This window comes from Cnephaeus nilssonii (genome assembly GCF_951640355.1).
Source record: "Cnephaeus nilssonii genome assembly, chromosome: 6".
Lineage (NCBI taxonomy): Eukaryota > Metazoa > Chordata > Mammalia > Chiroptera > Vespertilionidae > Cnephaeus > Cnephaeus nilssonii.
The window spans coordinates 53,722,034-53,747,573 of NC_137077.1; the positions used below are offsets into that span (position 1 = coordinate 53,722,034).

At 46.7% G+C, this 25,540-nt stretch overlaps 1 protein-coding gene across 6 annotated transcripts in view; it reads right to left on the reverse strand.

The window, feature by feature from the left end:
* Positions 1 to 25,540, reverse strand: part of BAZ2A (bromodomain adjacent to zinc finger domain 2A) — a 43,503-nt gene that overhangs the window by 13,647 nt on the left and 4,316 nt on the right. For 2 of the 6 annotated variants that reach the window (XM_079775147.1, XM_079775146.1), the window contains exons 2-16: positions 24,916 to 25,000; positions 12,586 to 12,723; positions 10,438 to 11,031; positions 9,409 to 9,594; positions 8,575 to 8,793; positions 7,623 to 8,099; positions 7,421 to 7,481; positions 6,269 to 6,377; positions 5,761 to 5,862; positions 5,382 to 5,592; positions 1,852 to 1,952; positions 1,481 to 1,546; positions 1,073 to 1,300; positions 688 to 942; positions 96 to 310 (exon numbers count right to left, since the gene is read on the reverse strand). In XM_079775147.1, the coding sequence (XP_079631273.1) occupies positions 96 to 310; positions 688 to 942; positions 1,073 to 1,300; positions 1,481 to 1,546; positions 1,852 to 1,952; positions 5,382 to 5,592; positions 5,761 to 5,862; positions 6,269 to 6,377; positions 7,421 to 7,481; positions 7,623 to 8,099; positions 8,575 to 8,793; positions 9,409 to 9,594; positions 10,438 to 11,031; positions 12,586 to 12,721 (2,960 nt within the window). In that variant the 5' untranslated portion in view covers positions 12,722 to 12,723; positions 24,916 to 25,000. Of the gene's footprint in view, positions 1 to 95; positions 311 to 687; positions 943 to 1,072; positions 1,301 to 1,480; positions 1,547 to 1,851; positions 1,953 to 5,381; positions 5,593 to 5,760; positions 5,863 to 6,268; positions 6,378 to 7,420; positions 7,482 to 7,622; positions 8,100 to 8,574; positions 8,794 to 9,408; positions 9,595 to 10,437; positions 11,032 to 12,585; positions 12,724 to 23,832; positions 23,853 to 24,295; positions 24,811 to 24,915; positions 25,001 to 25,540 lie in introns of those variants that run through there. The other 4 variants (XM_079775148.1, XM_079775145.1, XM_079775143.1 and 1 more) reach the window with 4 other exon arrangements.

Genomic DNA, 25,540 nt, shown 5'->3' on the forward strand with positions numbered 1-25,540 from the left:
TGGATACACATCACCTAGGACTCTAGATGGCTGAACCCCTCCCTATCCATTTCTGACCCAGGCATACAATAACCGTCCCCACCCCTGCTCCTCACTTGATGATGAGGGTAGAGCCATTGAGCTCATGTACAAGGAAGGCCAGGACAGCAGCTTTCTGTTGGGGTGGCTGGGCCTGAAAAGGCTGGGTGCGCAGGCTGTCACAGAGGACTGGCTCCACTCCATATGCCATGAGGAAGCAGCGCAGGATCTCAGATACATTGTCTCTCGTCAGTGGGATCTCCGACACCTTTTCCCCCAAGATCTTTAAGGACTGTTTGGAGGAGAACATGATGGAAGTTAAGAGAGAAAGAGAACAACTCAAGTTGCATGAATCTGGAAGAGGAAAATACAGGGGAGAACTGAGGTTAAGATAGGAAAAGAATGAAAATTGCTAGGACAAGATGAGAGAGGACAAAGGAAAGGTGCAAAAGAAAAGCAGTAAAAGAAAAATGAACAAAATGAGCAGAGGGAGGTCAGGAAGGAAAATGAAACAGAAGGAAAGAATACAAGGGAAACAAATTATATCTCTCTTCATTTGTCCCGATCACTTTAGGGAGGGGCTTTCGTATGTTTAACTTAAAGAGAAAGCAAGACTGAGAAAGAGCACTGGATCCCAGGCCCTCCCAGCTGCCTTGGAAAGGACCTCACCTGACAGTGGGAGGGCAAGCCAGGATCGTAGAGTGCAGCCTTCAGGAGCCGCACCAGCAGATCTTGCACCTCGCCCACGCTGTCGCCTTGATACAGAAGTCCCTCTTGCAGGACCCCTAAACTAGGTATATCTTTGGCAGGATCAAAGCCCAGCACCTTGCCGAAGCTGTGCAGGAACTCCACAATGGTCAAGCAGTCTGAGAAGGCCTCACTAGGCAGGATCAGACCAGGGATGTGTGAGAAGTCAGGCAGAGGCTGTAAGGATAAAAGTGGTAGGGGGTTCTGTCAAAGATTGGAAGACAACAGTTTGGGTATCTAGGAGGTCTTTCCTTTAATCGAAGTGTCTTCACAACTGGCCCCTCCAGGACCCAGGACCCCTCGCTACCTGGTGGTCAGTCAGACACATATCCTCTGTGGGCTTCTTCATCTCCTCCAAGATCATCTGCTGCCTCTGCCGCTCCTCCAAGCACCTCTGCATGACCTGTGTTTTATCTGCTTTACAGGCTGGCTTGGCTTTGGCCACCTCCTCCTTTTCCTTCGTTTTTACCTTCTCCTTCTTCTCCCTCTTGACCTTTTCCTTCAGTTTTTCCTGCTTTGTCTTTACCTTCTCAGCCTATCCACACAAGGGAGAGAGGAATCAACAGTGCCATAAAAATTCCAGTCACCACCCTTCCCTATTCCCCTTCCTCCCACCCCAGAGCTCAGAAACAACTATAAAAAAGACCAACTCATATATGTCTTGCAAAATCAGTTTGGTGACTTCAAAGTTATACTTGTGTGTACATGCACCTACCTTGGATTTCTTCTTAGCTTCCTTCTGCTTTAAGCTCTTGGTCTCTTGTTTCCGCTTGTTTCTGGCCTGTAAACCATAAGGGAAGTCATTTCTCCTCAAACTCTGAAAGCATCTCTGCTTGGGCTAGGATTCCAAAAAGACAAGGATGCTGGGGAGGAGAGGTGAGAGATGGGATAAGGGGTTGGCAATGGATTCTTTCTCTCACCCTGGAGATGCCCACATTGATTTTGAACAAGCCCAATTCTCTAAGTCAAGCCCCCTCAAAATTCCACATAATCAAGGTGTGCTTGCTACATGGAGGTTGCCAGATGTAGGAAAGAACTGGTTAACAGGAAATGTTAACCCATTGTGTAATCTCTGATGTCCCTCACCTGCCCTTGGGTAGTAGTCTGACACTCTCCACGTTGTACCTTCTGCTTCATCTTCTTCTTGATTTTATTCATCTTTGCTTTATCGTCCTCATTCAGTGCTTCTGTGAGCACAGACAGAAAAATAAAGAGTGAAGCAGGTAAACCAATCTCCAGCATTCAGAGCAATATATGCATATCACAAAGCTGGCTTCGCAAGCAACTCCCTGGAGAATCTAGAAGTTTTGTGTGTGTTTTTTAAAGATATATTTTATTTCTTTATTTATTTTTAAGAGATTTAAAAATTTATTTTTAGAGAGAGAGGAAGGGAGAGGGGGGGAAGAGGGGGGGACATTGATATAAGAGCAAAACGTTGATCAGCTGCCTCCTGCACGCCCATACCGGGGATGGAGCCCACAACCCAGGCATGTGCCGAGCAGGAATTGAACAGGCAATCTTTTGGTGCATGAAGCAATGCACCAACCAAATGAGGCACACTGGTAAGGGCTTTTTGTTGTTGTTGTTGTTGTTAAGTATACAAAATAAAATGTTGGGATTGGGGGGCCAATGTAGAAGAGGCACCTGCTATGGGAGTAGTATCTTTGGCCCAGAAGCACCAGCCTCCGGAACAGACTGCATTGCTTAAGAAGGGGTCCTAAAGGCCACGATGGCAGAGTAGCCTCATAGCCTAACCATCTCCTATGCTATTTGACAAGGGCAGCAACCCACAGACTTGATTTTAGAGCAGAGAATGGAAACAGAAAATCTAATTGCCAGGGAAAGACAGTGGTCTCCAGACTTGGAAGTAACGATTAACCAAGAAAGAAGGGCCCGAGTAATGGACATCTCAGTGCAATAAGATCAATACTGACAGAGCTGTTGTTTATGCTCAGTTCCTATGCCTTGCTCCATAGAAAGATCTGAATTTCTTCCCCTTTGGAAAACTGAATATTAAATGTGATTCTGCAAACAACAGAGTGTTTTAGAATGGATGTTTCTGATATGATAGTACCTATTCTATTCTGGCAAAGAAACACTACCACATCTGTACAACAATCCTGTAGTTTGGACAGATACTATCTGCAGATGAACCACTATAGGCTTCTATCTATTAAAATATAAGTGACTGGCTCTAGGTCACACAGTCAGAAACTGGCAGAGCTGGAACTTTGAGTTAGGAGTCAGAAGACTCCAAATTTTTTCAAATTTTTCATATTATATCAGGGTAAATGTTAATATTTATTAAAATAATAGGCATTTTCTACCTGTCTATCCCACTAAAACAGTGCCAATTATCTTTTGGATTCAGATACGAATTCTGAACCTCCGTGATGGCGGCAATGAGTAAAGTAAGAGTATATAACCCAAACCAGTAAGATAAACAAGAAGCTGAAAAGACGGTAAAAAGGACATGAAAGCCCTCTTTTCTCATAACATTTGGGGACTGCACAAAGCTCCACTAGTAAGAGCCACTCAAGAAGAAACTAGTCGTTAAAAAAGTACCACAAAAGAGCTGGGACCCTGATGCTGCTTTCCAGGAAGGAGGAGGGGGATGCAGATGCATTCTGTCCGACTATGTTAGTCATGCTGGGAAACTCAGCCATTAGCAATTCATCAAGATTTCAGAAACCTCATAGAGCAAGCAGAATCTCAAAGTAAGAAACACCACTAACAGTTACAAATATTCACTTGGACGTAAAGTATAGCAAAGAGCAGCTATTTTCAACTGGTGTGCTGTAAGAATTTTTAAAACATGCAATACCTGACTATTTAATCAGGGGCACTGACCTCGTTCCCCTAAGACTGTCAAATTAAAAAATGACAACAGCCAATACAACAATAGCAGTCTGATGTGAATGAATCAAAATTACACCTATTTTTTTCATCAGATCAGCAAAAAATATATTTTTTGGTGTGCTACAAAATTTTAGTAATTAGTTTATGTGTGCCAAGAGATGAAAAAGGTTGAAAATCACTGGCATGGGGAATACAGTCAATAATATTGTAATAACTATGTACAATGCCAGGTGGGTACTAGAATTATTTCATCCTATCTAATAATAGACAAATATGCAAATTGACCATACCTCCAACACACCCACAAGCCACACCCACCATCCAATCAGAGCGAGTATGCAAATTAACCCAAACCAAGATGGCTACAGCCACAGAGAGCAAGGTTTCCTAGGTAACAGAGGAAGCCAAGCTTTCCGCCTGCCCTGGCCAGGCCTAAGCCTCCACTCAAGCTACAAAGTTTCAATTGTAGAAGGTAAACAAATTCAAACAAATGGCGGCAGAATGGAGCTTGAGAGAGCAGGCCAGGGTTGCCACTGGCAACAAGGGAAGCAAAGCTTTCTGCACACCCTGGCCGGGCCCACCCGCTTAAGGCAACAAAGTTTCAATTATAACCCCAACACAAATGGCTGCCGGCCTCTGAGGGAGCCCCAGGCTTGGCTCCGCTCCAGGCTACAAAGTTTCAATTGTAGAAGGAAAATAAATTCCAGATACCAGGGCCTCCGCTTGGGTTACCAGGGGGCGTGGCCCGCCTGCAAACCACCACAGGCCCCTCGCTCAGGCCACCCCACACCCCAAGGGAACCCCCACCTGATCCGGGACGCCCTTCAGGGCAAACCAGCTGGCCCCCACCCCTGTACCAGGCCTCTATCCTATCTAATAAAAGAGTAATATGCAGATTGATTATCACTGCAATACACAATATAGCTGCCCCCATGTGGTCAAAGATCCTGCCCCCATGTGGACACAAGATGGCCACCACAAGATGGCCAGCAGGAGAGGGCAGTTGGGAGGCACCTGGCCTGCAAGGGAGGGCAGTTGAGAGGGACCAAGCCTGCAAGGGAGGGCAGTTGGAGGTGATCAACCCTGCAGGAGAGGGCAGTTAAGGGTGACCAGGCTGGCAGAGGAGGGAAGTTGGGGGCAAACAGGCTGGCAGCAGAGTGGTTAGGGGGTGATCAGGTTGGCAGGCAGAAGCGGTTAGGGGCAATCAGGAAGGAAGGCAGGCAAGCAGTTGGGAGCCAGCAGTCCTGGATTGTGAGAGGGATGTCTGACTGCCCGTTTAGGGATCCGACTGCCCACCGGGATCGGGCCTAAACGGGCAGTCGGACATCCCTTGAGGGGTCCCATATTGGAGAGGGTACAGGCTGGGCTGAGGGACAACCCCCCTCCGTGCATGAATTTCGTGCACCGGGCCTCTAGTAAATTATATAATTGTCTAACCGATATGCTGGACACCTAAAACTTAACAAAAAAAATATTGAGCCCTAGCTGGTTTGGCTCAGTGGATAGAGCATGGGCCTGCAGAGTGAAGGGTCCTGGGTTCGATTTCCAGTCAAGGGCACATGCCCAGATTGTGGGCTTGATCCCCCAATGTCGGGTGTGCAGGAAGCAGCCAATCAATGATTCTCTCTCATCATTGATGTTTCTATCTCTCCCTCTCCTTTCCTCTCTGAAATCAATAAAAATATATTAAAATGTATATAAATAGAGAGAGAATGTTAACTGTAATTGGAAAAGAAAAAAGAGAAATAGCACTGTACCTTGGGCCTCCAGTTTCTTTAGGAGGCGGTTGTCTGTCTTATTCAATAGCTCAGTGATTTTGACCTTGGGTGGCCGACCTCGGCCCCGTTTCACCTTGGGAACTTCCTTGGTCTTGGCATTCTCAGTGTTTCGAGGTCGGCCCCGTTTCCCAGTAATTGCCTGAATCCTAGATGGGATCTCCTCTGCTGACAGCTGTATCCACCGCAAGCCCTAAGATAATGAGGAACACTGTTACAATGGAAGGGAGTCAGTGCAAGACTCCTGGAGCTGTGAACCATTCAATGCCCCGGAACCTCCAATCCCCACAGAAAGAAAGCTGCAGCTTATCTACCAACCCTTTCTCAGGGACAAAAGTATATTTAACCCTTGCGCCTGTACCTCTGGTGTGTCTCTCTCTTCAAAGAAATCTCCAACAGGCATACGGGGACTGAAGCTGAAGTGCTCACGGCGGACACTGTGTACCACGTTGCGGTTCAGGTACTAGAAGGAAGAGATAAAGTGGCATTAATGCCCGGCCAGTGTGGCTCAGTGGTTGAACGTCAACCTATGAACCAGGAGGTCACGATTCGATTCCCAGTCAGGGCACATACTGGGTTGCAGGCTTGATTCCCAGTGTGGGGCTTGCAGGAGGCAGCCGATCAATGATTCTCTCTCAACATTGATGTTTCTATCTCTCTCTATCCCTCTCTGAAAGCAATAAAAATATAGCTAAAAAAACAAGTAATGAAACAAAACAAAAAAGGCATTAATGAAGTCATAACCCTACCAAAATCTGTGGCCAGCAATAGCATAAGAACAGTCCCCAAAGCAGACAATGGCAGCCTGTTGCCAATGGACCCAAGAAAGGAATCCATATTCCCTTAAAAGCCCATGGAAGCTACATTACCTTGATCACTTCTGGGAACTGTTTCATCCTCTTCCCACAGGGACCATAATACCAGGTCTCCCCCTGCCATCTGTGGCTGCCCTTCTTGATTCGCACCTCTCTCCGCCACCTGCCAGAGAAGCACACGGGCCCTGCCGCCAGGTCACACCCCTATCCACTCTCAAGCCACCCAGGAGTCAAGCCCACTGAGCAATGATCCTCCCCACTTCTCTCTCACTAGAACTGCTTGTAGATGCAAACGCAGCCTGAGATACAAGCTTGGCTAGATGGCAGGCCTGAGTGCTACAAAGCCCTCAGGGCCTCAGGGGAAAGTAACAGGCCAAACTGCACAAGCCCAGAAAGGCCTCCACTCCTCCTTTTACAAAGCCAGTGATACGAGCAGCCAGAAACCCCCACCACTGATGCCATTCAGGGAAGTTACTGGGTTTCCAATAGAGAGGATAAAGGCCTAAGGGAATAAAGGCAGAAACGACAGAGGATGGGGGAGGAAAGAGGAAGAGTAAACTCACTGCTGACTCCATGAAATGACTCCGAAGGCCATGGTTTAGTAAAGAACTCTGTGTTCTGAGCGATAGATTATTCTAAGCCTAAGCCTTATCTTTCTCTCAAAACTTTAAGCAGAACTCAGACTTGGTGACGAGTAGCCTAGAGGGGTAGGGGTGGGGAAGATCAGGAAGGCACTGATTCTTACAAGGCCCTTGGTGTCAAATGACTTGTTCATTTTGGTCACGTACTGTTCTTGCCCTTACCTCTCTGAAGAACATTTAAAAAAGAAGCCAATTCATTGGGACTAAGCCACACACCATTCACTGCTAGCCATTCTCTAAGCATATAGGACAAGTCAGCTAATTTGAATATCTGAGCCCTAGGGTCACCCCCTGGGTTTGGAAATGATAGTAACTGTAGCCCTCTGAATAAAAACTGAGTGGCCATAAGATGAGGAAAGAATAAGTGAGGGGAGGCAGACCCTGAGAGAGGAAGGAAAGCCTAGGAACCTCATGAGAAACATTATCATTGTAGATAACTGTACTTTAATCCACTCTTGTCTAGCCCATTCCTCCCCATCTCAGATGAGGAGCTCCCTTCTCCTCTTCCTAGAGTCATTCATTAAATTTGTTAAAGTCAACACATGTAGCAAACTAGAGCATTTACCCATGTTGGAGGGGAAGACGAACTTCTTCTGGGGTAGCAATTCTTCTCCTTAGAACATCACCTTGGGAGAAAAATAGGGGATACTGAAGTAAGAATTCAGCAAAATAATGAAACAACAGGACAGCAGGGAAGGGCTAAATACCCCATGAACAGAAACTTTTCCTGGAACCAGCTAGGGATGGAACAGAATCTGGACACTCACCACCAGCAGAAGTAGTGACTCCTTCTCCAGGGACCTCTTCCAAGTCAGCAGTGGTTTCAGGGAAGCTGCTCACGTCCTTATTTGCTGGGGAGGCTGTTGGGAAGACAGCTGCAGGGGAAGCCTCGGTGGATGCTTTCGGGGAGGTCACTGGTGAGGCCGGCAGGGAAACTTCTGAGGAGATTGGTGGGAAGGCTGGTGAGGAAGCTGGAGAGACTGTTGGGAAGGCTGCTGGGGAGATTTCCGGGGAGGCTGCTAGGGAGACTTCTGGAGAGATATCTGGGGAGGCTGTTGGACAAACTGCCAAGGAGATTGCTGGGGAGGCTGTTGCTGAGACTGCTGGTGAGGTTGTTGGATGTAGCTGAATAGTGGATGAATGGTCAGGGGCTGGCTGGGTCAGAGGTGGTGGGAAGTCTGAAGCCGCCTGAGTCTCCATTTCTTGTTCTGCATCACTACCATTATTCAGGTCAAAGCCGTTATCTAGAATCCAAAGGGACAGGACGGGTAAAGGAAAAATGGTGTCATATAAAACACGAAAATCTACTCAGTCAAACCTGGACTAAGATAAACAGGGCTACTTCAAGGGCTTGTCCTGAGAGTTGGTAAAAGAGAATTAGCCTCTGGCTGTCCTCCCCATTCATGAAGGTTAAAGGGCAAAGCTACCGCTGCTGTCACTGTGTGAAGAATTACCTTTTACCTGAAGCCAGTAAAGCCTCTGGCCTCCTTCTTCCTGCAAACTCCAAACCTCACATGTCCTTTTGGGCACAGGGCAGAGTGAGAGTGGAGCAGCCTGTGCCTCTTTAATTCCCACCACACACTGTCCCACAGCCCCCTCGGATCCCAGCAAGAGGCTTTCACAGACGTCCCACCCCTAAGGCCCTAACTATGGAACAACAGTGCCCTCTCACCTTTTCCCAGGTCAAGGACTTTCTTTGTCCCACCTCTCCTCACTTACCTTGCAGGACAGACTCCCCAAGGACGGGTGGAGAGGTGGGGCTGTCAAAAATAGAGGCTGAAGTTTGACTGTCATCTGCCAGGAGACTGAAGGCAGTGGCATTATTGAGGGAAGGACAATCAAGGGCAGAGATCACAGGGCTGTCCTCAAGAGGCAGCTTGTCCTCTGCATCCATCAGCTCCGTATCGTCTATACCATAGAGTCCTCCACTTACTGGCTCTTCAGGGGGCGAAAAAATCAGAAAGCAATATTTAAGCAATACTTGTCTGAATATATATAATTCTAGTCCCCACAGTGTAAAGGTTCTTTCTAATAATAAATTCGGGAAATTTTATAGCCCTCTTTTATGAAAGAGTAGTCACCAGGCTATAGGGATCATAAAAGCTTGAAGTGGAAATGAAGGGAAAAGCACAGGCCCTATAACAACCCACAGACCAATGCAAAAAATTCTAGCATCTATCACAAAATAAGCCTTTCTTGTATTTCAGTGGGGCAAAAGGTAATTGTTCACTGGCAAATGTCTTTCTACTTAGTAGGAACCCGAACAGCCCAACTGTGTGGTAATAAGTCTCTATGCAGTGAATTATTAAAGCCCAGGGCTCATGGCCAAAAGGAACATTGGGAGAGAACCTGGGAAATGAACCAATTCAGCTCAGAGTGCAGTTGGCCCAGTCAGGCTTGTGGCATGAGACTGTGGTCTGCCACAGGAGTATCTGGAGGTCTCAATGCCCCAGGTTCCCAAATCCTTTCCCTGGTTTACTAGCTATTCCAGGTGACAGAAGCTGCCTATCCTTCTGCATGGTTAAGCTGAAGGGAACCAGCCTCTAAGCCTACCTGGTGCCAGGGTGTTAAAGGGCTCCAGAGAGACTTCACTGAGGATTGGAGTGTCTTCCAGTTGATCAGGAAGATGTGAAGGATCATCTAAGCAGCTCACTGTGGGGTCAGGGACCAAGACTGAGACTTCTTGGTGTAATGATTCCACAGAAGGGATGGAGCCATTGTAACCACACATCTTCAATTCTAGGAAATACCAGAAAAGAGCAAAAGGAAAAATAGTGCTTTCACCTGGTTCCTTTAGCCATATCAAGCAGTCAATCTTCACTAGAGGGATATTCATTCTTTCAACATTGATAGGTGCGAGTTCTATGTCAGATACCTTTCATATCAAGATATTCTCAGTAAGCAGAATACTTACTGAGTACTATTAAAATCCTATAGCAGGAATGGGGTCTGAGATAAAACTCCCATCATGCTGGCAGCTATTTCCCCCATTCAGTGGAAACAGGTGATTTCATAGGGTGCTCAACCTTATTCTTGGAATCAATAGCAAACTAAGCCTTTATCTATTTAGAGGGCAAAGTTCAGAGGGAAGATCACATGTATCAATGCCAACAACAAAAAAGAAGAAAACTGTGAGCAGACAAGCAATGGTATGCTCTACCTGCTTCCTTCCCTCCTTTCAAGTACCAATCACTACTAGGGCTCAGGCCACTTTAGCAGCCAGTCTAGCCCGGCCATAGTCAAGTCAAATTGACCTCAATGCTCCCTGCTAATGCCCCAACCCCTTCCTATATTTTGGAAGAAGCTCTGATACAGTGTCTGTTGGGGCTGTTTCAGGCTCGCCCACCTGCCCTCTTCAGGCCAGCAGCTCTGCATGAGCTTGAAATAATTTGCACTCCCACTCACGAGCTGGTGCTGCTGCCACAAAAACACCAGCCACTTGGCTCTGCTAACCACCAACATGCAAATCAGCCTCTACTGCAGAGAGCTGGAAAGACAAGTTTTCCTCACCTCAAAAAGCCACTGCCCCCCCATAGCCCCATTTTCCTATTCCCAACCAAGCTCCCAGGCCCACAGTTATACCTGGCTGCTCTTCTTCCAGCTCCAGGCTGCCTACCAAGCCAGTGCCATTCTCTGCCACAACTGAAGTCAGCTCCTTTTCTGCCTCCTCATCAGGATGAATACCACTGCCTACCTCCTGGGAGGGCGCAAAAGTCTGGATGCTGGAGCCCAACATGGGAGAAGTCTGTGGGGAGGTGAAAAAACTAGGGGGTCCATTGGGCATCACCTCAAAATTCTGGTCAGGAAAGGAATCATACAGTTCCTGTGAGTCGAAGTTAAGCCCCATGGGACTCTGGGTACCGTTGGCCCAGAACTCTTGGCTCCCAGCCCGAAGGTTAGTGTTGTGACTTGGGGATGAAGGTTGTCGGTTGCCTCCAAGAATACCATTGAGTGGGTATTGTCCCCCCGAGAACTGGGAGAGAAGGGGTGGGTCCTTGAGGTTGCTGCCAGGATTGGCGGGTTGGTACTGTGAGTAGTTCCAGAGACAGTCGTAGGCCACGTTGGGGTGATGGAGGTGTGAGGTGCTGGAGGAGTGGGGAGCAGAGTTCAAAATCCCTGAAGTAGTAGTGTGAGATACAGTAGATAAGCCATTAACATTCACATCCCCATTCAAACCTGGCAGAAAAGGGAGGAAAAGGGTCAGTTACAGATACGTGTTCAAGTAACTCTACCAACTCTAACCAAAAGAATAACACTGACTAGAAAAAGGGAAGGTGAAGGGGAGGGGATTCCCCCTCTACTGTATTTATATCTTTTTGGTCTCCAGGGAACACCCAACACAGATGCTCCTGTATATAAGCTTAGCAACTGCTGCTGAGGCTACTGAGTAGGGGGCTGGGGAGCTCTCCTGGTCTACCACAGGAGTGAACAGCCGAGAGCTGGCTGCTACTGACGCTCAGGGCTTTTTATTTTGTTTAAATGAAGCTATTTGCAGATTCCCTACAGTGACTTGCATTCTTTCCCATCCTCACTCCCTAGAGGAATTTTCCCCTGGAGTGGCATGACTGAGTTCTCCTGGCCCCTCTTTTCCCCAGTGCCTATTTGGCCCCACAGTGGGACCAGAAGGGACAGCCTTCACCTCACTGGCACATGCAGACCCAGCACTTTGTGCTGGGCTAAGAATAGAATTTGCAGTCACCACAGCAGCAAGATCCCAGCTCAGAAGACTTGGACTGGCCCCTCCCCGTAGGTACTAGGGTGGGGTGGAGGGGGATCTCTGCATGACCAGTGCTGCAGATTTCAATTCTCAACTAATGGCAACCTCTACACTCAATCAAATAAAAAGGAACCAAGATGTAAGGGAGCTGGGGCAAAGGGGGTCCTCCAAGTGAAATAAAGGAACTTCTATCTACCTGCAACCTTATGGAGGGTAGGGGGGACGCGTGGGAAGTATACACCCGTGGTAGTATTTTTTTGCTGTAAGGAAGAAGTGAAGCATTGGGCTTCTCTCTGATTCTAAGCATAAAGTACCTGAAACCCAGGCAAGATTACAGAGAGGTACTTGGCAGAGCCATGGTTCAGAGCAAATGATAAGCCAAATCCGGGAAAAGGCCTGATCCTGGCTATAACAAGTCCAGCTGGAATTAGATGTTTCTCTCTGGGGAACTAGATAAATAAGCATTAAAACTCTCCCCGTCCCTATCTTCCATCCTCAAGGGCAGGAGGTGGCACAAGCATTCTGCCCTCTTTTCTGTTGCACAAATTAAAAGGGAAACACATACCAACCTTCAACCCCACCCTTACCCCCCACCCCATCCTCAGGGTGGCTTCTCCAACCTCTAAATATAACTTCTCAGAAAGTGGACCCCTTACCTCTCTCATGGGTCCCACCTGATTATCAGAAGCCTTAGCCACCTCACCACGCTCTGGCATAGCCAGGGAACAAGGAAGAGCAGGCTAAGATGAAAAAGCCAGTATCTTTTTCAATCCCTTCCAACCTTTAGTCAAGAATAAAAGTATTGCTTCCATTACCCCCTAGAACTTGTCCTTAGAAGCTTGATTTCCCTCCAGCAGCTGGAGTTCTAAGGATTCCCTCCCTCCCTCCCTCCCTCTCCCCCTGGCACAGAGCTGAGGTAGCCAGCCCAGAGGGGATCCAAATCTTGTCCCATTAACCTGCTCCAAAGGAACGATGCCCATTCCCATTCCAGGCCATGTGGCCCTCACACTCACTTTTCCCTTGCTGGGGGAAGTTCATGGGAGACCCGTTAGTGTAGAGGCCCTCCCCTGAGGAGGGGGAGGGTTTCAGTCCTGAGGCAGCAGGTGCAGGGGGAAGGCCAGTAAAGTTAAAATGGTCGTTGGCCTCCATTTCTGTAGGAGGGGAGAGAGAGGGGGGAAAATACTGGTGGTTAAACAAAGTTATGTCACTTGGAATTCTCTAAAGGGATTGCCATCCTTACTTCTATCTACTTACCCTTCTCCTACCTAAGTACTAGTGGGAAGGTAGAGACTGAAGATAAAAGAGGAAGAAACATACTCCTAACCTGGACATTGACCATACAGAAATAGTCTTTTTAAGTCGGCCTTGTAGAGACAAAAAGAGTTAGTGAGGAAAACAAAGACACAAGCCTGCAGGGGTCTTCCCTCTGTGTTAGCCCTACCCTTTTTAAAATATATACATTTTTTATTGATTTCAGAGAGGAAGGGAGGGGGAGAGAAAGAAACATCAATGATGAGAGAATCACCAATCAGCTGCCTCCCACACGTCCCCCCAACTGGGGATGGAGCCCACAAACCCAGCATGTGCCCTGACTGGGAACTGAATGGTGACCTCCAGTTCATAGGTCAATGCTCAAGCACTGAGCCACACTGGCCAGGCTAGCCCTACCCTCTTCAGTCCCAGACCAAGTTACCCTTCTACGTTAGATTTTAGCCCCCTATTGTAACATTTAACATTCTCCATCCTTTTGGTTTTTTCCCCTTCAAAGCAAGGCCAGTGTCCCACAGGTTCTCAAAGCCTTTTTTTTTTTTTTTTAGTATATTTTTATTGATTTTAAAAATTGATTTCAGAGAGAGAAAAGGAGAGGGAGAGATAGAAACATTAATGATGAGAATCATTGATCCGCTGCCTCCTGCACACCCCATACTGGGGATCAAGTCTGCAACCTGGGCATGCCCTGACTAGAAATCGAACCCCCTGACCTCCTGGTTCATAGGTTGATGCTCAATCACTGAGCCACGCCAGCCTGGCTCAAAGCCACCTTTTTTATATTGGCTGAAAGGTATATTTGATATATATCCTTTGTGTTGTTATTATTATAGTCTAGTTAAACAGTTTTTTAATGTTTTTGTTTTTTATTGATTTCAGAGAGGAACGGAGATGGGGAGATAGAAACATCAATGATGAGAGAGAATCATTGACTGGCTGGCTGCCTCCTGCACACCCCCTACAAGGGATCTAGCCTGAAACCCAGGCATGTGCCCTGAATGGGAATCGAACCATGACCTCCTGGTTCACACTCAACCACTGAGCCATACCAGTTGGGCTCAAGTTAAACAATTTCCACGTTATCCTATCCAGAGTCCTAGATATCTGAAGAAGATAATATTGTTACCTTAGTAAAGGGATTTGAAAAGGAGAATACATTTCAGGAAAGGTGATCATAATGGCAAAATTCAAATCATCCAGCAACACTTCTTTTTTTCCATGGGAAATACCATGCTCTCCAAGAATTCAGCCCAGAAAAGTGTCAGAGGTTAAATAAGAGGGTGTCTCAAGGAATATTACTGTTATATCTACTATGGTTCATAACCTTCCAGTTTTGTGGCTTACATGTAAAAGGATACAGCTAGATATTCATATTTGTAAAGTACAGTGGCGCATTGGGAGGCAGTAGTTAAAAAAGCTTTTCATTCTCTCCTGAATATGAGATATGCTACTAGTGAAGCCCTTGATCAGAATAAATCTTTCTTTGATAGAGCAAAGAGAAGAGAAAGATAGGAAGCAGAAGCCAGAATTATTGGTAGTCTGACAAGACAGATACTTATGATGTACTAGTAGTACATTCTAATTTGATATGTGAGACATGATCTGTCTTGATACTGAAAAAGTAGTTCCTTGGGTTACTATGGTTGGTTTTTTTTTAATGGCAGAAGAATTCAGGTAGAAAAATTTATCAAACTCCTAAGATGAGGCAATAAGATGATCTACGTGATGTTTTAAATAACCTTTTTTTATAATGAACCAGAAGTGAAAGGGGGCAGAAAGGAGCGGATTAATGGGGGGGAAAGGAGACATCTGTAATACTTTCAACAATAAAGACAAATAAAAAGGAAAAACACAGAAGCAAAACTTTAAAAAAAAAGAATTGGCTAAGAGTATATATGACTACTGCCCAAGGTTTGCAAGAGTTATATTCCTGAATATGCTAGATGATGCAAATTAGACACCATTAGGTAATATGTGAATTTAACATAATTCTGAGCATGAAATATTAGCCCTGTATAGAATATGGCATGATAGCTATAAGGTTTTCCAGGCAAAATACCATAATTAGCTCTATTTTCATCAATTTTAACTACAATTTTTTAAAATACTGATTTTAGAGAGAGAAGAATGGAGGAGAAATAGAAACATTGATGAGAAACATCCATCAGCTGCCTCCTGCATGCCCCTACTAGGGATCAAGCCAGAAACCTGGGGATCAAACCCTGATCTCCTAGTTCATGAATCGACACTCAACCACTGAGCCACACTGGCTGGGCTTAACTGAAATTTTAAAAAATAAAAGCAATTTGTATTTTGTTGATTTAAGGGGGAAACTTTTTAGGATTGACTTATTTCCCCATCTTCACTCTAAAATAAGCAGCAGCAAAGCCCTAGCTGGTTTGGCTCAGTGGATAGAGTCGGCCTGCAGACTGAGGGGTCCCCGATTCAATTACTGGCCAGGGCACAGGCCCAGGTTGCAGGCTGGATCCCCAGTAGGGGGTGTGCAGGAGGCAGATGATCAATGATTCTATCTCATCATTGATGTTTACCTCTCCCTTCCTCTCTCTGAAATCAATAAAAATATATTAAAAAAAAGAAAGAGCCTTAGCTGGTTTGGCTTAGTGGATAGAGTGTGGGCCTGGGAACTGTAGGGTCTCAGGTTCATTTCCAGTCAAGGGCACATGTCCAGTTTGCTGGCTTGATCCCTGGTAGGGAATGTGCAGGAGGTGGCCAATCAATGACTCTCTCTCATCATTGATGTTTCTATCTCTCTCTCTCCCTCTCCCTTCCTCACTGAAGTCAATATAAATATATTAAAAGAAAGAAAGAAAGAAAGAAAGAAAGAAAGAAAGAAAGAAAGGAAGGAAGGAAGGAAGGAAGGAAGGAAGGAAGGAAGGAAGGAAGGAAGGAAGGAAGGAAGGAAGGAAGGAAGGAAGGAAGGAAGGAAGAAAAAAGAAAAGAAAGGGGAAGAAAGAAAAAAGGGAAGGGGAAGGGGAAGGGGAAGGAAAAAACTGGGTCTCGATAGAGAAAGGCCTTAGGATCCCCCAGGATTTCCCTATAGTTAAAGGCCACTCTTCAGTAGTAAGGGATCTGAAAAAGAAACATCATGAGATTAATGATCCCTTTGAAATGAAAGACAGCAAGAAGCAAAGTTCACTCCCTAATTCTCTAGGCCACAAAGCTTACATCACAGACCAAAGAGGACATTCATTTCAGAAGTCCTAGAAATGCTATGTCTGGAGAGCCAATCTCATCTGAACCCCACCATTCCCCTCCCCCAGTTTTATGCACAGCCACACACACCCTTGGTGTGTTTCTGTGACACACACACCTTCTTTCCTATGTGCACTGGACTATATCCTCCCACTCAAAGATCAGCCACATTTCATTTTTCCATTTTCTTTTTGAATCCATGAAGAAACTAGTGAGTGACCTTCTCCTCTCTGCTACTCTGGGAGAGCACAGCATTTCCTGTCTCATAAATTATATACTAATAAGAATACATGGATGGCTCACAGATCAGATAAGTAAATGAAATGGGAAGTTATCTAGTGTCTGAGGTCTGTTTCCCCACTAGCCTATACTGAAGGGTCATCAGGACCACATTCACTTCATTTACAAGAGGCCTCCTAGAAACAAAATATCGTTGTGCTGTGCAGTGAGATCCGAACACAGTGGGCTCTAGGTTCAAATCCCAGCTCTACTACTACTAACTGTGTGACCTTGGACAAATCACTTAACATTACTAAGCATCAATTGCATCATAAATAAGAACTTTAGTACTCATCTCCAGAGCTTGTAAAGTTTGAGAAAATCTATATAAAGGACCTAGCACACTGTCACCCAGAAAGTACTCAATAAATGTTAGCTGTAATTATTAGACAAAAAGAGTAAAAAGATAATCATGGCCCTAGCTGGCTTGGCTCAGTGGATAGAGCAGTGGCCTACAGACTGAAGGGTCCCAGGTTCGATTCCAGTCAAGGGCACATGCCTAGGTTGAGGACTCCATCCCTAGTGGGGTGCGTGAAGGAGGCAGCTGATCGATGATTTCCTCTCATCATTGGTGTTTCTATATCTCTCTCCCTCTCACTTCCTCTCTGATATCAATAAAAAAATATATATAATCATGGCCAAAAGGTCAAAATATAATTTATATATGTAAAAAGCCAGCAACCGGAACGTCATAACAACCAGAACGACCAATTGCTATCATGCCCACTGCGGCTAGAGAACCGGCCCAATCTGGGGGTGGAGCCAGCCGGCCAACCTCCTGCAGCCCCTCCACCTGCCTGGCTCCACCCCAGATTGGCCCCCTTACCCGGATCAGAGGCAGGGCCAACTGACCAACCACCTGTGGCCCTTCCCCCCAGCAAGCTCTGCCCCCCCCCCCCCATAGGCCCCCACACTACGATCAGAGGGATCAGGGGCAGGGCCGCAGGCCAACCATCCATGGTCCCTCCCCTAGGCCACTGGCCCCCCATCAGCCCACCCCTCACAGCCCCTCTCCCAGGGCAGCCCCGCCCCAAATCGGCCCCACCCCACCCCACCCCAATTGGGGGCAGGGCCCATTGGCCAATCACCTGCGGCCCCTCCCCCAGCCAGCCCTGCCCTGATCAGCTGCTCAGGGCAGGCCAGCCAGCCAGCCAACCTCCTGACTCCCGACAGGCCAAGCTCAGATCCACCCCAATTGGGGCTGGGCCAGCTGGACCCCACCCATGCACGAATTTGTGCACTGGGCCTCTAGTATAAATATAATTTAAACCATTACCCAGCCAGACTTCCCTATAAGCAACTTGACACTTGATTTCAGATGTCACTTAAATATGGGATCACAGTATGGGAATGCAAAGAAAATGTGGACAGCTCCTTTCAGCAATAAACTCTGGATTATTTCATTTTAACCTTCCTACCCAAGATGCTTGTTACAATAAAACCTGAAAATAAACTATGCCTTCCTATCTAGAACTAGTAAGGGCGTCATCAGTAAAGCAAAGGAGAATGTCTCCCTTTGAACTAATAGGATTTTAGCCAAATGAAAAAAGAAATTAGTGCCCAATCCCCAGAATAGCAGACAGCTCTCATGACCAGGAAGTACAATCAGGCCAGTATCCAGCCCAGTCCCAGTAGTATGTAAATGGATCTCTTAAGAACCTCTAGACTTCATTTATATGAGTTAAGGGATGGTACCCCTTAAGCTTGAAGTAGTCAAGTCCTTGACACATGGCCAAATAGGCTGCTTTTCTCTCAGTTGCAACTGACAAATTACTACTCTGTGGACCTGTGACATGGTTTAAACAGAAAAAAGCTGACAATGCACAAAAGTGTTGAAATAAATATTACAGATTTCAACACTGTTGCAGGTGCCCTGACCAATCCTAACACTCAGACCTCTGAGGCTACCCACAGAAAGGCAAGACACATTACCACCACCCAGCTAGACACTTTGGCAATCCCTAAAGCTCTTTGGTTTGTTCTTCCCATATAGTATACCAAAATTTCACACATAGGTTTCTAATTCTTTTTTTTAAGGGGTGGAGATTTCAAATGTTTATCTTCACTAAACAGCTAAAGCAAATTTTGCTGTTTAGTAAATAACTCACACCAGTATGTTTTAGCTTTGTAACTGTGAATGTTATGAAGATCATTTCTCAACTAGAGGCCTGGTTCACGACATTTGAGGACTGGAAGGGGGGGTCCCTCAGCCGGTCCTGTGCCCTCTCACTGCCTGGGACCCCTCGAGGGATGTCTGCCTGCTGGGGAGCGAGCCTAAGCCGGCAGGCGGACATCCCCCAAGGGGTCCTTAGCACTGCTGTGGAGACAGGAGAGGCTCCCGCCACCACCACTGTGCTCACCAGCCGTGAGCCTGGCTTCTGGCTGAGCAGTGCTCCCTCAGCTCCTGCATTGTGTGCCTGCCCCCTGGTGGTCAGTGCGCACCATAGCGACCAATTGTTCTACCATTCAGTCAATTTGCATATTAGCCTTTTATTATATAGGAGGAAGATTCTACACTTCTCTGGATTCATCCACCATACTCTGATACAGTAGTTCCAAACCAGGGATGACTTTGCCCCGAGGGGACATTTAGTAATGACAAAAGGTATATGTTACTGGCATCTAGTAAGTAGAAACCAGGGGTGCTTCTAATGACCCTGCCAATACACAAGACAGCCCACAACAAAGAATCATCTGGCCCAAGATACCAATAGAGCCAATGCTGAAAAATCCTGCTCTAATATAAAAGCTGTCCTATTCCCCACTCCTGGGGAAGTTTCAAAAGTTTTCACTATTCTCATTTCCTGATGCTGCAAATAAGGATGCTTTTACTTTTATATCTAAAAATCCTTCCCTAACCCTAGCCGGTTTTGCTCAGTGGATAGAGCGTTGGCCTGCAAACTGAATGGTCCCAGGTTCAATTCTGGTCAAGGGCACCTGCCTGGGTTGTGGTCTCGATCCCCAGTAGGGGGCGTGCAGAAGGCAGCCAATCAATGATTCTCTCTCATCATTGATGTTTCTATCTTTCTCTCCCTCTCCCTTCCTCTCTCTGAATATCAATAATATAGATATATTTTAAAATAAAACAAAACTCTTCCCTAGCTAAGCTGAGTTAATACTGAGTTAACTGAGTTCCAAGTGCCAAGCCACAAAACTGACATGCCTTCTTCCCCATTCAATAAAGCCCGTTCTGACAGCTCAGGTAAAAAATAGTCCCTTTGCCCTAACCCAGTGGTCGGCAAACTCATTAGTCAACAGAGCCAAATATCAACAGTACAACAACCGAAATTTCTTTTGAGAGCCCAATTTTTTAAACTTAAACTTCTTCTAACGCCACTTCTTCAAAATAGACTCGCCCAGGCCGTGGTATTTTGTGGAAGAGCCACACTCAAGGGGCCAAATAGCCACATGTGGCTCGCGAGCCGCAGTTTGCCGACCACGGCCCTAACCGGTTTGGCTCAGTGGATAGAGCGTCGGCCTGCGGACTCAAGGGTCCCAGGTTTGATTCTGGTCAAGGGCATGTACCTTGGTTTCGGGCATATCCCCAATAGGAGGTGTGCAGGAGGCAGCTGATCAATGTTTCTCTCTCGTCGATGTTTCTAACTCTCTATCCCTTTTCCTTCCTCTCTGTAAAAAATCAATATATATATTTTTAAAAAGAGTCCCTTCAAACTCTGACTCAGACTATAGCATGTACTGTATGATGCTCATTCCCTCAAAAAATGTCCTTTCCTTAACCCCCTTTCCAATTCAGGCTAGCAAAGCAGGAGGAAGATGATGAAAGAAGATTATACCAAGGCGGCTACTCCAAGACAACTGCCATGTCCAGGCTGCTCAGGAGAACACAAAGATGACTGTTCTCTATCCTGATTTCTTCTCAACGATGTAGTTTCTACAACACCCGTCAGATACTAAATCCTACCATTGTGTCTCCAGCACCTAATTTAGTGCTAAGTACATAAAAGAACTAAGGAAATACATATCTGTCGAACCCACAGATTGAGCAAATAAATAGATCTTTTCTGCCAGCTTACTCATCCAATTAAGGTTGTGATTTTTGCTCCTACTATTCTCACAGAACCAATAAATTCAGCTTCATTCTTCATAAAGATAATAATTTCTAGAGGAAGAAAGGCCCCAAATCCTGACATTTTAGACAGCTGTCCCCTGTAGAAAATAAGGCAAGAAAACAGAAATATTGAGTGTGTGAAAGGCAATAAGTTTATACTCTAAATTAGTAAAATGTTCTACTTGATTTAACTTAATACTCAAGGCACAGATAAGTTTTTAAATATTTGTTGACTGGATAAAGGAACCATTTAACAATCTAGGCTAGGTGTTCTGTCACAGCTCTGTCACTGTCAAAGGACTAGAAATGCCTCTGAAATTGCAGGACACTAAATATCACACTCCACAGGTTGTAACAAGGTTATTTCTCTATTTCAGCTGATTGATTTTAGGAAATTCAGCTCTAACAGTGAAGAACTCTACCTTTCCTACAAGACGATCTTCCCCCCTCCTACCCCCTCACTCCAAAACCTGAGCTGAGCATGCAGGTTAAAGAGTCCATTTGGAAGAGCCCAATCCACCTGTTTCTTAAAAACCCTCCGTTTTTGCTAAGGTTTTATTATCCTTTTAGTCTGTAAAATACCCTCTTATTTTTTATAACTAGGAAAACAAAAGATTCAGTAACACAATAGCACAATTCTACTTTTATTGCCAGTGGCTCAATCCAAGGACAAACTCCAAAGCTCTTTAAAGCTTTTTGTTTTGCAGAATTTTATAAATTTCAAAATTATGCAGACTAACAAACTGGTGAAAAATGGTCCTCCTGACCCATGTGTAACCATGTGGATAAAGTATTACTCTTGAAATATGAGGTATATGAGGACATCCATATCCCGAGAAACAAATCAGGAACATTATTTACCCCAGGAAATACCTCAAGAGTTTTATACTTCACTCTATTTCCTAGGACATAAAAACTTTGAATACTGAACACATCTCACACAAGGTCAAACATCACATCAGTTATTGGACTAACTTCCACACTATTTTAACAGTAAAAGAATATAGCAGACCGCTTCAGAGGTGAAGTGATGAAAAGGTCAACAGCAGCAGCAAGACAGAGTAATCCTAACAAGCTTTTCTTCTCTCTTGGCAACATCTGATTCCAGAACCACAAGACTGCAAGATGAACCTCACAGGGCATTCTAGATTTCTGACTGGCTCTGAGGTCAGCCCACATGGTTCTATCTATACCTCAATTTTTTCCTTTAGCCGAAACCGGTTTGGCTCGGTGGATAGAGCGTCGGTCTGCGGACTGAAGGGTCCCGGGTTCGATTCCGGTCAAGGGCATGTACCTTGGTTGCGGGCACATCCCCAGTAGGGGGTGTGCAGGAGGCAGCTGGTCGATGTTTCTCTCTCATCGATGTTTCTCTCTATCCCTCTCCCTTCCTCTCTGTAAAAAATAAATAAAATAAAATAAATTTTTTCCTTTAGAGAGAGAAAAGGGTGGAGGGGGGAGAGAATGTCAATATTAAGAAATACATTTCTGATAGTAAAATGCATCCATTTTGCAAGAGGGTCATGAAAGGTTTGTTTCATTCAGCTTTCTGATCAATCACGTATCAAATGAACTCAGTATCTACTTTCTCAAAATCAACTTCTATTTCTTTTAGAGTCCAAAGAAAGAAGTGGTCTTTCTCCCTCACTCTTTTAACACCCCCAACAGGGAAAATCAATGTACTATTCTGTCAGGTCCCAATTTAAATAAACAAAGGTTGAAGAAAGGGGAACTTAAAGTCAATGTCAAATCAACCCTATCAGAAAGCAACTCAAACCAACCAGTAAGCAGAGAGGCAAGAAAAAGGACAACGACATGGGACTTGTTTTTATTGTTTCAACCCCAACAGCCCCAGTGGAAAAAGCATGATGCTATCTTAATAGTGATGCTGCTATCATAATCATATGCCTATCTGTTCATATCCTGGACCTTTATTCTAGGAATCTACAATTCAGGTGGGAAGTTTGTGACTGGAAAATAATGAAAAGTTTATTAAATGCCAAGCTTAAGCAGTTTTCAGTCTAGTCCAAATGATCCCAATCAACACCTCATCTCTCAAAATATAAAATCCTGCGGCCAACTCATCTCTAATCAAACCCAGTGTCTAACAAAGTGGCTGTGGACGTAGTACACACAGTCCAGCACTATATGCTATATAGTAGAAACCTCCTGGAGTTATCAAGTGGGAGAAAGAAAATATCTGGACACATGATCTGCACAAAAACAGAGGAAAAGTTTACCTCTCTCCTAAGTCATATGACAGCTAACTCCCCTAATTAGTTGATTCTGCAAAAGGTAAACTCTCCAACACCCTGTCAACTAACAGGCTTCCCACAGAGAATATCCTTGGGCTAGAATCACCAGTGAGGAATAAGCCCACCATCCTCACTCTGCAAATCAGTCTCCATCCCAACACACAAATCCCACTCACAGCTAGATCTTCCTCATTCCCTCCTCTTTTTCTACCTCTCAGAATCTACCCTTCACCTCAGAAGCTCACTTAGTCAGGTGCTCTGCAATACATAAATTATCATACTTAATATATTAAGCAGAATTCCAAAAAGCCACTCCTCTCATTGCCACAATATCCCAGGTGCTCCTGGCAGTTCTCTATGCTGAGGGAATTTGCATCACTCGTGCTGAAAGTGTAGCCCTGCTGGTGGATGACTGAGTTTGCTCCTCTATGACCTCCAGCTCAAGGAGAAAAAAATCAAAACAGGGAGACAGAGATGCTCTGGATGAGGTATTGGGATCAGTGGATCAACTGCAGTGACTACTTCCCAGTTGACAAATTAAGTTAAAAAAAAAGTCGAACGAAAGGACTCTCACACCACATGGTTGGCAGGATCCAAGCTTGCCCAGAAGGCCTCAGAAAATGAAACCAAATCTGATTAAAATGGACATTTCAAAACAAGAGACGCAGCAGCAAACGCACAGCTGCCATTTCCCGGCCACATCCTGCGGGAGGCTTGGGGGAGGGGTAGTTTGTGTACAGATGGAGGTGGAAGCTCCCCCCCCATCGCCACCCTCCCCCCTACAAGGATGCAAATCTCTCACTCCAATAAAGCCTACAAAGGATGACTGCTATTGGCATTGCCTTCCCCTGAAAACTGGAAGCGTCAGGAAAGAAAGGGGTGATGCGGGATCATCTTTTTCTGCCACGGAAATGGGGATCCCCTGGGTGAGGGATCCCCCTTGGAAAGGAATCCCTCTTTATTCTTCCCTTCGGTCCCTAAGCATAGCTCAAACCCGGATGCTTCAGCATCAGCCCTTTCAGCCCCGGTCCTGGAGCGGGGGTTCTCTCGGGACTCGAGGGCCCCAAGGCAAGCACAGCACCACTCCAGAGAGGCCCTCTTCTGCTGGCCACGCACCCACCCCCGCCCCCTGGGGAGACCCCCCGAGACCCCCGGAAACCCCATCTACCTCCACTCACCGCTGCCACCACGGCCCATCCCAACACACGGTGCTTAATCCGCCTGGGAACCCCCTCACCCACCCTTCGCACCCGGACACACTCCCACCCCCGCCCGAGGAGGTGGAGCCCCTCCCGGGGATTCCACCCCGAGTTCCCCACACGAAGTCATTTCCACCAGCCAGGCGGCTTCCCTGCCTCGTCGACGACCGACACCTGGGCTGCCGCCGCCGGGAGCCCCCACCAGCTCTCCCGCCCCACCGCCCCAGGCCGGGTGTTCGGCAGACCCGCCAGGCCCCTTCGCCTCCCAGCCTCTCGGGCAGGGCGACCCCCGCCCGGGGCCGGGTCCTACGGGAAACAGTCGGCGTCAGCTCTCGCCCCAGGCGAGGCTCTAGGCAGCTCCGCAGCCTCCGTCGGCAGAGCGAAGCCGCGGATGAAAGCTGGACGCCCTCCCCTCAGGCCCCCGGCCACAGACCCCACAGACCTGAGGTGGCGGCGTCCAGCCGGACTCGGGGCCTGTCTCTCCCCGGGGGACGGGCGGTTCACATGGCCGCGCTCCGGGCGCCAGAAGGGGAGGGGGCTTTGGGGGAGGGGGGCCTGGGGTCCAGGAGGGGGGAGGGGGACGCGGCTCAACCGCGGGGCCCCAGCGGAGCCAACATGGCCGGCGGGGGAGGAGTGAGTCGAAGCCGGAGGGGGCGGGGAAGCTGCGGTAGACGGAGAGCCGTCCTCCGCGCCACCGGGTCCTAGCGCCGGGCGCTGTCTTCCGGATCCGGATCTGGGTCCTAGCGCCGGCGCACTCCCCAGCCTGCCCGGCAGCTCCCCAGTCTACACCGTCTCGGGGTGGCTAGCAGTCCCGCTTCACACTGAACAAGCTGAAAGGCGCGCCACGGTCCCAAGGTTAACCTAAAAGACCAAATTTCTTGGACCAAGGCATGCGCCACTTCCCTATGGGGGGTGGGGTTGAGATCATTTCGTGGGCAGTCATTTCCCAGGCTGGGTAGTGGAAAAGTGGAAGTGTAGAAGCGGAAAGGTTAGTCAGCAAAGTCCAGTCCTGGTAAAGGGGTGGAGAAAGGCAAGAGCCTGCTGCGCCTGCTGCCCACTCACCTCTGTCCTGTGGGGGCAGCCCGGTCCTGCCTGGATCATCACTTTCCCAGCGACATCTGCAGGGCCCTGCGGGTCGGGAAGATTCCTGTGCGTAGGAAAAGGAAGGTCGGCTCTGGAGCCAGACAGGGAAGACCTACCTAAGTTTAGCCTACACCTGGTCAGAGTAGGAGGGGATGATCAGGAAAAGTGACAAGCAATTAAGATGTCCCAAAATGTCCACCTATTCTATAACTCCAGTACTTTTTTTTTGATAGGGCTATATAACTGTGTGAGACCTAATGAGGATAGAAAAGTCTAGCAGAGGACGAGAGTATGGGCTATCATCTAAAATGTCTATTGTAGGGCCCCAGGATGGGGAATAGTGTCCTATAAGATGTTAGAATTTAAAGAATTTCCAGTTCAGCCTTCTCTTGTTTGGCAGATAAATAAATTAAGCGCAGAGAGGATAATCAACTTGTTCAAGGTCAAAGAGATAAAAATGTGACTAGAAACCAGCTTTCCTTTTCTTGCAACTCAACAGGCTTTGCAGGCTTCAATTCAATGCAATTCAGTTCTACAAGCAATTGCCTAAATTGTGCAAAACTGAGGCTGAATATTCTGGAAAAGGAACCGATATTGTGATGAT